At 44.3% G+C, this 14,869-nt stretch overlaps 1 protein-coding gene across 5 annotated transcripts in view; it reads left to right on the top strand.

Annotated features, from left to right (window-relative positions):
• Positions 1–14,869, top strand: part of SKIC3 (SKI3 subunit of superkiller complex) — a 187,803-nt gene that overhangs the window by 27,346 nt on the left and 145,588 nt on the right. For all 5 annotated transcript variants that reach the window (XM_056537805.1, XM_056537815.1, XM_056537796.1 and 2 more), the window contains one exon: positions 3,830–3,921. In XM_056537805.1, coding sequence (XP_056393780.1) covers positions 3,830–3,921 — 92 coding nt within the window. The remainder of the gene's footprint in view (positions 1–3,829; positions 3,922–14,869) is intronic.

The raw sequence follows: 14,869 nt of genomic DNA on the forward strand, positions 1-14,869 counted from the left end.
TAACGAGGCTCTCTGCGCGACCTTTAAAAAAGGCCTATCCAGTCGCATCAAGGATGTGCTGGCCGCACGAGAGATTCCTGCCAATCTGCAAGAACTCATCCATCTAGCTACCCGCATTGACATGCGTTTTTCTGAGCGACACCAAGAGCTCCGCCAGGAAAAAGACTTAGATCTCTGGGCACCTCTCCCACAGTATCCGTTGCAATCTACGCCTGGGCCTCCCGCCGAGGAGGCCATGCAAGTGGATAAGTCTCGCCTTACCCAGGAAGAGAGGAATCGCCGTAGGGAAGAAAATCTCTGTCTTTACTGTGCCAGTACCGAGCATTTCTTGGTGGATTGCCCTATCCGTCCTCCACGCCTGGGAAACGCACGCACGCACCCAGCCCACGTGGGTGTGGCGTCTCTTGGTTCCAAGTCTGCTCCTCCACGTCTCACGGTACCCGTGCGGATTTCTCCTACAGCCAACTCCTCCATCTCAGCCGTGGCCTGCTTGGACTCTGGTGCCTCCGGGAATTTTATTTTGGAGTCCTTTGTTAATAAATTCAGCATCCCGGTGACCCGTCTCGTCAAGCCGCTCTACATTTCCGCGGTCAACGGAGCCAGATTGGACTGCACCGTGCGTTACCGCACAGAACCCCTCCTGATGTCTATCGGACCCCACCACGAAAGGATTGAGTTCTTCATTCTCCCCAACTGTACCTCTGAGGTCCTCCTCGGTCTGCCATGGCTCCGGCTTCATTCCCCCACCCTGGATTGGACCACCGGGGAGATAAAGAACTGGGACTCTGCCTGCCACAGGAAGTGCCTCTCCCCCCCTCCCAGTCCCATCAGGCAAGCCTCTGTGTCCCCTCATGGCTCCCGTCCTTGTGTCTCCCTGCCCCGTGCCAAACTTCACCCTCTGCCCTCCCTCCCCATTCCAACTCCTGCTGTACTGCCTCCCGTTGAGGAAGCCCCGCATTCTTTCCCGGTGTCCTCATTCCAGGGGAGGCAGTTACCGGACAAAAAAAAGGGGAGACCTAAGGGGGGGGGTACTGTTACGCCTAGCGCTCCGGGTCCCCGCTCCTCCCCGGAGCGCTCACGGCGTCTTTTTCCCTGCAGCGCCCCGGTCAGTCCCGCTGACCGGGAGCGCTGCACTGTCATGGCCGTTGGGGATGCGATTCGCACAGCGGGACGCGCCCGCTCGCGAATCGCATCCCAGGTCACTTACCCGTCCCGGTCCCCTGCTGTCATGTGCTGGCGCGCGCGGCTCCGCTCTCTAGGGCGCGCGCGCGCCAGCTCTCTGAGACTTAAAGGGCCAGTGCACCAATGATTGGTGCCTGGCCCAATTAGCTTAATTGGCTTCCATCTGCTCCCTGCCTTTATCTGACCTCCTCCCATGCACTCCCTTGCCGGATCTTGTTGCCTTGTGCCAGTGAAAGCGTTAGTGTGTCCAAAGCCTGTGTACCTGAACTTCTGCTACCCATCCTGACTACGAACCTTGCCGCCTGCCCCCGACCTTCTGCTACGTCTGACCTTGCCTCTGCCTAGTCCTTCTGTCCCACGCCTTCTCAGCAGTCAGCGAGGTAGAGCCGTTGCTAGTGGATACGACCTGGTTGCTACTGCCGCAGCAAGACCATCCCGCTTTGCGGCGGGCTCTGGTGAAAACCAGTAGCCTCTTAGAACCGGTCCACTAGCACGGTCCACGCCAATCCCTCGCTGACACAGAGGATCCACTACCTGGAAGCCGAATCGTGACATCTACCACTAGACAGCATGTGCTTGATTTATTTCCATGGGAGTGCAGATGATGCCTGAGGGCTGGTCTACCGTACCTGCTCCTCACTCAGAGCCGGGTCCCCTACCAGAGATCGCAGGGGGTCCCAGTGGTTGGACACCCCCGTGATCAGCTACATAAGTTAATTTTGGCTGCGGTACTTCTTTTAATATAGTATAGACATTTTTTTTAAGTGGCATTTTTAACCCTGTGTTTTTCTTATTCCAAATCCTGTGATACATTCATCAAGGATTTTTAGTTAAGAATGTAATGAAAAACACCCGCATATGTACACATGCATTTTTTTTCCACCTATAGAGGTCTATGGGAAAACGCCCCAAAATATGAAAATGCAAAAAGCCAGAACTTGCTGCAATTATGAAAAACTGCCACTGAGCCAAAAAAATGCCAATCAGGCAGTGTTTCCAAGCCAAAGCCAGAAGTGGGCCCAGTAGGAAGGAGAAGTATAAGTCCTTCCTTTATATTTCCCATTCCGTTTGAATACTCTTCTGGCTTTGGCCCAAAAAACTGTAGTGGCAACTTTCCAAAACACAAACACCATAAAAGGTATTTTCCTATTGACTCCCACCTAACATCTGTCCACAGCATTTTTACATAAAAAAAAATGCCATCCAGCGATCATGGCTTTTTTGGGCGTTTTTGGATAATACTGTCATGTCTGTTGTGACAGATCTTAGCATGGAGCAATACTCTGTGTGTGTGAATGAAATGTTGCTGGGAATTTTGTGGTGTGTCCAGTAGAGTTTCTCTTTAATACCTTCCCAACTGGTAAAAAATTAAGCAGGATTGGTAGTATTCTGAGACCATAAACCTCACCCACACAGGACAGATACGCTGCCTCTTGTTTACTTGTTAAAAATCCGCCTCGTACCACAGTAGCAGCAAAGTGGAAGGGATTTGTCCATACACAGTAAAAAAAAAAAAAAAACATTATTATTGTGGGTCCACATTAACTTTCCAGTTGATGCTGAACATTTACCTACTGAAATGCTGTGGATTTTCCACTTCAGAACATCTGCAGCATTTCTTTATCATATTGCCTTGTGAACAGAACAGTTTTTGTATCCTATGATGTCTGGAGAAAGCTTAAACGTGTACGCCACCCCTGGACATCTTATCCCCTATAAATAGGATAGGGGATAAGATGTCTGATCATGGGGGGCCCGACTGCTGACACCACCCGCGATCTCCAGACGGCACCCTGATGTTCTGAACATTTTCGTCCAGACAACTGGGTTCAGGCGGCCGTGAATGGAGGATTCATGCCTATGGGAGGGGGTGTGATGCCGGTGCCACACAGGGAATGGTTCCTCTAGCTGGGCCCACGCGGTCAGACATCGTATCCCCTATCCTTTATATAGGGGATAAGATGTCCAGGAGCGAAATACCCCTTTAAGCTTTTTCCAGACATCATAGGATAAAAAAACTGTGTTCTATTCACAAGGCAATATGGGAAAGAAATGCAGCGGATCTTCTGTAGTGAAAAATCCACAGCATCACCAAAGGATAGGAGATAAGATTTACAGGGACAGAGTGCACCTTTAAAGGGGTACTCTGGCCCTAATACATCTTATCTCCATCCAAAGGATAGGGGATAAGATGTCTGATCGCGGGGGTCCCGCTGCTGGGGACCCCCGCAATCTTTCATTCAGCACCCACCTTTGCGAGCTCTCCGCAGCGCTGGAGGCTCAGAGTGTGCAGCGTGACGACGACGGGGGCCAGAGTATCGTGACGTCACGACTCTGTCCCCGTGTGACGTAACACCCCGCCCCCTTTAATGCAAGTCTATGGGAGGAGGCGATAGGCCATCACGCCCCCTCCCATAATCTTGCATTAAGGGGGCGGGGCATGACATCACACGGGGCGGAGTTGTGATGTCATATTGCACACTCAAGAGCCTCCAGCTCTATGGAGAGCTCCCAAAAGTGGGTGCTAAATGACAGATTGCGGGGGTCCTTTGCATACGGGATAAGATGTATTAGGGCCCTAGTACCCCTTTAAACATGTGAAATCTAAGTAACACATTATGATAATATAAAATTTGGACTTTTGTAGGGGTTGGTAAACCTATATGAAAAGGACAACCAAAAAGATTTTAAAGAAGATTTGCCAAATGTATATCAAAAATTGTTGGAACTTTACAAAAGGTAAGTTTATATATAGATATAATATGTATGATTTTTGATTATTTTGTTATGGCTTTTCGAAACAGACTCTGTGTAAAATCACAGCAAAACCCATTAAAGTAAGTCTTTGAGTTGCACTTTACACCGTGTTCCAAATTATTATGCAAATTATATTTAAGTGTCAGAAAGATTAAATATTAATTTTTTCAGTTTAACCCCTTAAGGACCAGGCCATTTTATACCTTAAGGACCGGAGCGTTTTTTGCAATTCTGACCACTGTCACTTTAAACATTAATAACTCTGGAATGCTTTTAGTTATCATTCTGATTCTGAGATTCTTTTTTCGTGACATATTCTACTTTAACTTAGTGGTAAAATTTTATGGTAACTTGCATCCTTTCTTGGTGAAAAATCCCAAAATTTGATGAAAAAAATGAAAATTTTGCATTTTTCTAACTTTGAAGCTCTCTGCTTGTAAGGAAAATGGATATTCAAAATATATTTTTTTTGGGTTCACATATACAATATGTCTACTTTATGTTTGCATCATAAAATTTATGAGTTTTTACTTTTGGAAGACACCATAGGGCTTCAAAGTTCAGTAGCAATTTTGAAATTTTTCACAAAATTTTCAAACTCACTATTTTTCAGGGACCAGTTCAGTTTTGAAGTGGATTTGAAGGGTCTTCATATTAGAAATACCCCATAAAAGACCCCATTATAAAAACTACACCCCCTAAAGTATTCAAAAAAACATTCAGTAAGTGTATTAACCCTTTAGGTGTTTCACAGGAATAGCAGCAAAGTGAAGGAGAAAATTCAAAATCTTCATTTTTTACACTCGCATGTTCTTGTAGACCCAATTTTTGATTTTTTATAAGGGGTAAAAAGGAGAAAATTTTTACTTGTATTTGAAACCCAATTTCTCTCGAGTAAGCACATACCTCATATGTCTATGTTAATTGTTCGGCGGGCGCAGTAGAGGGCTCAGAAGGGAAGGAGCGACAAATGGTTTTTGGGGAGCATGCCGCATTTAGGAAGCCCCTATGGTGCCAGGACAGCAAAAAAAAACACATGGCATACCATTTTGGAAACTAGACCCCTCAGGGAACGTAACAAGGGGTAAAGTGAACCTTAATATCCTACAGGTGATTCACGACTTTTGCATATGTAAAAAAAATATATATTTTTTTTACCTAAAATGCTTGGTTTCCCAAAAATTTTACAATTTTAAAAAGGGTAATAGCAGAAAATACCCCCCAAAATTTGAAGCCCAATTTCTCCCGATACAGAAAACACCTCGCATGGGGGTGAAAAGTGCTCTGCTGGTGCACTACAGGTCTCAGAAGAGAAGGAGTCACATTTGGCTTTTTGAAAGCAAATTTTGCTCTGGGGGCATGCCGCATTTAGGAAGCCCCTATGGTGCCAGAACAGCAAAAAAAAAAAACACATGGCATACCATTTTGGAAACTAGACCCCTCGGGGAACGTAACAAGGGGTAATGTGAACCTTAATACCCTACAGGTGTTTCACGACTTTTGCATATGTAAAAAAATATATATTTTTTTTACCTAAAATGCTTGGTTTCCCAAAATTTTTACAATTTTAAAAAGGGTTATAGCAGAAAATACCCCCCAAAATTTGAAGCCCAATTTCTCCCGATTCAGAAAACACCCCATATGGGTGTGAAAAGTGCTCTGCTGGCGCACTACAGGTCTCAGAAAAGAAGGAGTCACATTTGGCTTTTTGAAAGCGAATTTTGCTCTGGGGGCATGCCGCATTTAGGAAGCCCCTATGGTGCCAGGACAGCAAAAAAAAAACACATGGCATACCATTTTGGAAACTAGACCCCTCGGGGAACGTAACAAGGGGTAATTTGAACCTTAATTCCCTACAGGTGTTTCACGACTTTTGCATATGTAAAAAAATATATATATTTTTTTACCTAAAATGCTTGTTTTCCCAAAAATTTTACATTTTTTAAAAGGGTAATAGCAGAAAATACCCCCCAAAATTTGAAGCCCAATTTCTCCCGAGTACGGCGATACCCCATATGTGGCCCTAAACTGTTGCCTTGAAATACGACAGCGCTCCAAAGTGAGAGCGCCATACGCATTTGAGGCCTAAATTAGGGATTGCATAGGGGTGGACATAGGGGAATTCTACGCCAGTGATTCCCAAACAGGGTGCCTCCAGCTGTTGTAAAACTCCCAGCATGCCTGGACAGTCAACGGCTATCTGGCAATACTGGGAGTAGTTGTTTTGCAACAGCTGGAGGCTCCGTTTTGGAAACAGTGGCGTACCAGACGTTTTTCATTTTTATTGGGGAGGGGGGCTGTGTAGGGGTATGTGTATACGTAGTGTTTTTTACTTTTTATTTTATTGTGTGTTAGTGTAGTGTAGGGTTTTTAGGGTACAGTCACACGGGCGGGGGTTCACAGTAGTTTCTCGCTGGCAGTTTGAGCTACGCCAGAAAATTTGACGCAGCTCAAACTTGCAGCCGGATACTTACTGTAATCCTCCGCCCATGTGAGTGTACCCTGTACGTTCACATTGGGGGGGACATCCAGCTGTTGCAAAACTACAACTCCCAGCATGTACGGTCTATCAGTGCATGCTGGGAGTTGTAGTTTTGCAACCGCTGGAGGCTCCGTTTTGGAAACAGTGGCGTACCAGACGTTTTTCATTTTTATTGGGGAGGGGGGCTGTGTAGGGGTATGTGTATATGTGGTGTTTTTTACTTTTTATTTTATTGTGTGTTAGTGTAGTGTAGTGTTTTTAGGGTACAGTCGCACGGGCGGGGGGTTCACAGTCGTTTCTCGCTGGCAGTTTGAGCTGCGGCAGAAATTTTGCCGCACCTCAAACTTGCAGCCGGATACTTACTGTAATCCTCCGCCCATGTGAGTGTACCCTGTACATTCACATTGGGGGGGGGGGGGGGGAACATCCAGCTGTTGCAAAAGCTACAACCCTCAGCATGTACGGACAGCGGAAGGGCATGCTGGGTGTTGTAGTTATGCAACAGCTGGAGGCATACTACTTTGGCTGGGGATGCTGGGGATTGTAGTTATGCAACAGCTGGAGACACACTGGTTTGCTACTTAACTCAGTGTGCCTTCAGCTGTTGCAAAACTACAACTCTCAGCAGTCACCGACAGCCAACGGGCATGCTGGGAGTTGTAGTTATGCAACCACCAGATGCACCACTACAACTCCCAGCATGCACTTTAGCTGATTGTGCAAGCTGGGAGTTGTAGTTACACAACAGCTGAAGGTGCACTTTTCCATAGAAAGAATGTGCCTCCAGCTGTTGCAAAACTACAAGTCCCAGCATGCCCATAAGGGAATGCTGGGAGTTGTGGTGGTCTGCCTCCTGCTGTTGCATAACTACAGCTCCCAGCATGCCCTTTTTGCATGCTGGGAGCTGTTGCTAAGCAACAGCAGGAGGCTGTCACTCACCTCCAACGATCCTCGCTGCACCAGGTCAGTCCCTCGTCGTCTCCGCCGCCGCCGCTGCTCCTGGGGCCCCGATCCCAACAGGGGCGCCGGGGATCGGGGTCCCCAGCACCCGGGGTGCACGTCCCGCACCCGCTCACGTGCTCCGGAAGAGGGGCGGAGCGGGTTGCGGGAGTGACACCCGCAGCAGGCGCCCTGATTGGTCGGCCGGTAATCCGGCCGACGAATCAGGGCGATCGCGAGGTGGCACCAGTGCCACCTCACCCCTGCTGCCTCTGGCTGTTCGGGGCCGTCTCTGACGGCCCCGATCAGCCAATAATTCCGGGTCACCGGGTCACTGGAGACCCGATTGACCTGGAATCCGCCGCAGATCGCTGGACTGAATTGTCCAGCGATCTGCGGCCATCGCCGACATGGGGGGTCATAATGACCCCCCTGGGCGATATGCCCCGATGCCTGCTGAACGATTTCAGCAGGCATCGGGGACCGGCTCCGCTCCAGATGGTTGCGGGGGGCCGGTAAAACACATGACGTTCTCATACGTCATGTGTCCTTAAGGACTCGGAAATGGAGACATATGAGAACGTCATGTGTCCTTAAGGGGTTAACTCATGGATGGCATTGTGTCTCAGGGCTCTTTTGATCACTGAAAACAATCTCTGACACCTGTGATAATTATATTGCCAGGTGAGCCCAATTTAAGGAAAAACTCCTAAAGGTAGGTGTTCCACATTATTAAGAAGAGCACCATTTCCAAGCAATATGGGGAGTAAAAAGGATCTCTCTGCTGCCAAAATGAGTGAAATAGTTCAATGCCTTGGACGAGGTATAAAAACATTAGATATTTTACAAAAACTTAAGCGTGATCATCTAATGATCATCATAAGAGATTTTTACCTGATTCAGAGCACAGACGGGTTTGTGCAGATAAAGGCACATTGAAGAAGATTTCGGCCAGATCTATGCATCTGATCAAGAGAGCTGCTTCTAAAATACCATTACATAGCAGCAAACAGATATTTGAAGCTGCTGGTGCCTCTGGAGTCCCACGGACATTAAGGTATAGAGTCCTCCAACTGTGCATAAACCTATTCGGCCACCACTAACCAATGCTTACAAGCAGAATACTTGAAGTCTAATTTTCCAACAGTCCTATTCACTGATGAGTGCCGTGCAACCCTGGATGGTTCAGATGGATGGAGTATTGGATGGTTGGTGGACGGCCACCCTGTTCCAACAAGGCTGCAACGTCAGCAAGGTGGTGGTGGAGTCATGTTTTTGGCTGGAATCATGGTAAGAGAGCTGGTCGGCCCCTTTAGGGTCCCTGAAGGTGTAAAAATGACCTCTACAAAGTATGTGGAGTTTCTGACTGACCACTTTCTTGCCTAGGTGATCATAAAAGAGCAAAAAAGACATCGCAAATGGCGCTGCTGGTTCTGTGGAGATGTAGGAATAAACCAAAATCCAAGGTGGAATATTGTAAAAGCTTGTGGATTTTATTGCAAATGAATAAAACCAATAAAAGCAATAAAAGAGCGATACAAGTTAAGATTACGCGTTTCGGGGGAGCCACCCCCTTCTTCAGATCAGTATACTGTTACTGATCTGCAGAAGGGGGTGGCTCCCCCGAAACGCGTAATCTTAACTTGTATCGCTCTTTTATTGCTTTTATTGGTTTTATTCATTTGCAATAAAATCCACAAGCTTTCACAATATTCCACCTTGGATTTTGGTTTATTCCTACATCTCCACAGAACCAGCAGCGCCATTTGCAAGGTCTTTTATGATCACCTACTCTCTCCAGGAGACGGTTTTTACCTCACCTGTTACCTCAGGCTCAGCAGTGGTTCCGGCTATTTTGTAACCCGTGCATTGGGTTGATATGCAAGTTTAATACTTGCTCTAAGGTGAGCAGTTACTACCTAAGGGGCCTGCAAGCCCCGCACCTACTTCCCTTCCTTTTCCCTCAACCACCCAACGGTATCACACGAGGCGCCCTCTCTGGTCTCTTTTTTTCTCCCCATACAGGTACACACTTTCTTCCCTGGTACAGAAGGAAGAACTACTCTTTTCGTAATAAAATAATCTTCATACATTACAATGCACCCTCTCATGCTGCAAAGAATACCTCTGCATCAATGGCTGCTATGAAGATAAAAGGAGAGAAAGTCATAGTGTGGCCTCCATCCTCCCCTGACCTCAGTGCTATTGAGAACCTTTGGAGCATCCTTAAAGGGGTACTCCTGTGGAAAACTTTTTTTTTTTTTTTTAAATCAACTGATGCCAGAAAGTTAAACAGATTTGTAAATCACTTCCATTTCAGAAACTTTCCAGTGGAGGAGAAAATCCCCATAGCAAACATATTCTGCTCTGGACAGTTCCTAAAATGGACAGCAGAGGTCAGCAGAGAGCACTGTGGTCGTGACATCAGAGGAAATGCATTTCTTTTTTGGATTTCTCTTTAGTATACAGCCCTTAAAAAGTACTGGAAGGATTAAGATTTTTTAATAGAAGTGATTTACAAATCTGTTTAACTTTCTGGCACCAGTTGATTTAAAAAAAAAAAAAAAAAAAAAAGTTTTCCACGGTAGTACCGCTTTAAGCAAAAGATCTATGAGGGTGGGAGGCAGTTTACATCTACACAGCAGCTCTGGGAGGCTATTCTGACATCTTGCAAACAAATTCAAGCAGAAACTGTCCAAAAACTAACAAGTTCAATGGATGCAAGACTTGTGAAGCTGCTATCAAATAAGGGGTCCTATGTTAAAATGTAATGTGACTAGGGATCGACCAATATCAATTTATTTTTTATTTTTTTTAGGGCCGATAATCTGTGACCTTTCAGGCCGATAGCCGATAACTTATACCGATATTCCGGTATAAGTTATCGGCTATTTCCCCCCCCCCACCCCCTCCCAGTCCCACAGAAACCGCTGCAGATCAATGATTTAAAGCGGGCACTTTGAATCATTGAACTGCAGCGGCTTTTGCGGGGCCAGAGAATGCCACCGCCGCGGCTTCTCTTCCCCTGCCTGTCCTGGGGTCCTCCCTAGTCCAACCACCGCCACTGCTGCCCCATTGCCTCCCCATCCCCGGTTTTATAATTACCTGTTCCCGGGCTCCGTGCTACTTCTGGCACCGGCGGCGTCCTGAGCTGTCACTGTGTGCACTGATGGTGACGTCGCGTCGAGTACGTCACTCGTCATTGCGCTTCGCAGCGCGCAGGACGTCGCAGGAGCCAGAAGTAGCGCGGACCCCGGGCCTCGGGAACAGGTAATTATAAAACCGGGGATGGGGGAGGCAATGGGGCAGCGGCGGTGGTCTCTGGCCGGGGAGGCGAGGGGGGGCGGGGCATAATCGGCATATTGGCAAGGTAATTGCCGATACCGATAATGTCCAAAATCGTGAATATCGGCCGATAATATCGGCCAAACCGATAATCGGTCGATCCCTAAATGTGACCTATTAAAAGTTAAAATGTTGTTAAATGTTTGTTTGGAAGAATAGCTTTTGATTTCAGTAAATATGCTGCAAACACAACAAATGACAATTTTCAGTTCTTTACAACCTATTGTTTTGAAAATTACTGGCCCTGATTTACTAGTTTACTAGTTTTACTCGTTAAGAGTGGAGTGTAGGTTTTGTTGCGTTTTTTGCTGTTCCGATCTTTTTTTGCCTATGTTATTTACTAATTTACTCCGCTTTCAGAAACTTTATAAATGCATTAAAGTGTAGGGATTTTCAGAAAACACGAGTGATTTTGGATGAAATGTAGGGAACAAGCCTCTTTTCCTGAAAATCACACCCGTTTTGTAGTTTTTTTTTTCACTCTGAGTGTTTCTGATTCTGTTTGGTTTTTTTCTGTCGCACATTCAGAATTCACACAGAATTTAGGTGTACAACCCGACAAAAAGAGTCAGAATACTGTTAGTAAATGAGGGCCACTGTGCGTAATGATTTGGAACAGTGCATTGTAAGTTTTTTTTATGTTTAAAAAAAAAATACTGTTATCATTAGGAGGTTTGTTCAATAAAATTTGAATTGTACTCTTAATAGTTGATAACATGAGAACTATGCTGACTGTTATTTACATCAATTATTTAGGTAAATGAGAAAAATATAATTTGAATAATAATTTGGAACTGGGTTTAGGTCAGGAGAGGGACTGTATGCTTTGAATGGCTTATAATATGTATAGGCTTTCATTAACAGTTTTCAGTGCTCACATTGTCAAAAGGTATATGTATTATAAACATTTTTGTATTATAAAAATAATTCCAATGGGTTATACAATTATATTAAAGAGGTACAGTATGCCTCTATAGCAATCTGTGTGTATCCTATTACATAGTACCACTATAGGTGCTGGAACAGTTTAAGGAGAACTCCAGCAATAGTTAACTTATCCCCTATGTCATGCTTCATGTTGTACTCGGGTCTTTACTGCACTCCCATAGAAATGAATGGAGCGCATGCCGTCTGCAGCATGCACTTCTCACTGAGAGCCGAGTCCTGTGCTGAGATTGCTGGTCCCAGCGGTTCGTCGACCCCCCCCCCCCCCCCCCCCCCATGATAAGCTACTTATTCCCTATCCTGTGGAGATATATATATATATATATGTGTGTGTGTGTGTTTTGCTTTTTTTCCAACCTTATGTGCACTACTGTGATTTGGTGCTGCAGATTTTACACTGTGTAAACCAATATAATTAAATGGAAACTGATCACAGGTTAGGAGAATTTATTGTCTTTGTCAGCACTGGGGATGTTACTTTACCCCTAGGAACACCGATCCGAATATTCATGAGGAGGCGCTATTACAGCCACGGGCACGTGGATCAGTGCTCCTTAGGGGTAAAGTAACACCGCCAATGCACCGCATGTTAATAAAAAATTATGTGATACAAAATCTGCACAGTGGAGGGGGATAATGAAGGTGTGTTGTTAATCAATGTCCACTGCCCTAATGACCCACAGCACAGCATAGTTGAAACAGCATAACATCCGCAGTTTAAACAGTATGTATGACCATACTAGTACATAATTGTCATGATATAGCTGTCCCTGTAATAAAGATTAATTTACCTTAAAGGGTTATTTACCTTAAAGGAATAAAAAAAAACAGGCCTTTTTTCTTTCAAAGACAGCGCCCTCCTTATCTCCACTTTGGGTGGGGTATTACAACTTGGCTCCATTTACTTCAAGGAACCGAGCTGCAGAACCACACCCAACCTGGAGACAATCATGGAGAGGTCTTTGAAAGAAAAAAGGCCTGTTTTTTTTATTCCTGGAATACCCATTTAATGGTGATGACATACATTTGGCTTTTATAAATCGACCTTTAGGACCTTAATAGATTTTGTCATCCATTAGTATGTAGCAAGTTATTTTTAACTATAATCTTTCTATGTAATGATTTTAAAAGCTCTTGCCTTATTTTCTGTACTTTCTTGCTCAGTATGAGGTGAAGATTATATACACTTATTTCTACTTCTTTTAGTATAAAAATACATTTAATGTAAGTAAGTAAGCATACGGACAGCACTGTGTGATTATAGGACACTGTCTGACAATATTGAGATGGATTCTTTTTTGATGGGTTCTGTGCAGTTACATTGTTGGTACCCCTTTAAAGACAGGAAAAACCCACAGTTCTCCCTAAAATAACTTGAAAGGAGAATTATAATAAATAACAAGCTACTGAAAACTAACCAATAAATAATAAATCAGACAATGGGGGAGATTTATCAAATCCTGTCCAGAGGAAATGTTGCTCAGTTGCTCATAGCAACCAATCAGATTATTTCTTTCATTTTTTTAGAGGCCTTTTCTAAAATGAAAGAAATCTGATTGGTTGCTATGGGCAACTCAGCAGCTTTTCCTCTGGACAGGTTTTGATAAATCTCTCCCTTTGCTTTTAAATTGTGGTTTAACAAAATAATTTTGGAAAAGAAAAAATGAAACTATCCTGGACAAATATGATGGTACTGATATAAAGGATCATTTTACAATAATGTAATGTTAAACTAAGGTGTGTCCTGGAATTAGCATCATAGCTGTCTCCAAACTTGTTATCAGTCGCCTATTTGAAGAGTGAAAAGTAGTCACTGCGCTGTTTGGGTTCATGGTGTGCACCACATTGAACATGGACCACAGAAAGCCAAGGAGAGAGTTGTCTCAGGAGGTTAGAAAGATAATTTATACACAAGCATGTTAAAGGTAAAGGCTATAAGACCATCTCCAAGCAATTTGATGTTCCAGTGACTACAGTTATGATTATTATTTAGAAGTTTAAAGGGGTACTCCGGTGAAAAACTTTTTTTTTTTTTTTTAATCAACTGGTGCCAGAAAGTTAAACAGCTTTGTAAATTACTTCTCTAAAAAATATTTTAATCCTTCTAGTACTTATTAGCTGCTGAATACTACAGAGGAAATTCTTTTCTTTTTGGAACACAGAGCACTCTGCTGACATCTCTGTCCATTTTAAGAACTGCACAGAGTAGGGGAAAATCCCCATAGCAAACATATGCTGCTCTGGACAGTTCCTAAAATGGACAGAGATGTCAGCAGGGAGCACTGTGCTAATGATGTCAGCAGAGAGCACTGTGCTCGTGATGTCAGCAGGGAGCTCTGTGTTCCAAAAAGAAAATAATTTCCTCTGTAGTATTCAGCAGCTAATAAGTACTGGAAGGATTAAGATTTTTTTTATAGAAGTAATTTACAGATCTGTTTAACTTTATGGCACCAGTTGATTTAAAAAAAAAGTTTTACTCCGGGGTACCTCTTTAAGGTCCATAGGACTGTAGTCAATCTCCTTGGACATGGCCTCTAGAGAAAAATGTATTGTTAATCAAAAAGACAGATAATACGAATTGTTACCATAGAGCCCTTAACAACTTCCAAAGACATCAGAGGTAAACTCCAATGTGAAGGTACATTGGTGTCAAATTTCACTATCCGTTGCTGTTTAAGCCATGGTGGACCTAATGGAAGACAGTCGAGGAGGACATAAAAAAGGGAGCCTGGAATTTGCCAAAATGCATATTGACAAGCCATAAATCTTCCTGGAGAATGTCCTTTAGACAAATGAGACAAAACTGGAGCTTTTTGGCAGATCACATCAGCTCTATGTTCGCAGATGCAGAAATGAAGCCTACAAAGAAAAGAATTGTACCTACTGTGAAGCATGGTTATGTTTTTGGGCTGCTTTGCTGCATCTGGCACAGGGTGTCTTGAATCTGTACATGGTACAATGAATTATCAAAACCATCAAAGCATTCTGGAGCGAAATGTGCTGCCCAATGTCAGGAAGCTTGGTCTCAGTCGCAGGACATGGGTCCTCCAACAGGATAATGACCCAAAAAACACAGCTAAAAATACCCAAACACACAGCTAAAAACCCAAGAAACACCAACAGCTAAACATTGGATCATTCTGAAGTGACCTTTTATGAGCCTTGATGTGAATCCTATTGAACATCTATGAAAGGAGCTAAAACACTTCACACCTGAGA

The sequence above is a fragment of the Hyla sarda genome, chromosome 1 (genome assembly GCF_029499605.1).
Source record: "Hyla sarda isolate aHylSar1 chromosome 1, aHylSar1.hap1, whole genome shotgun sequence".
NCBI lineage: Eukaryota > Metazoa > Chordata > Amphibia > Anura > Hylidae > Hyla > Hyla sarda.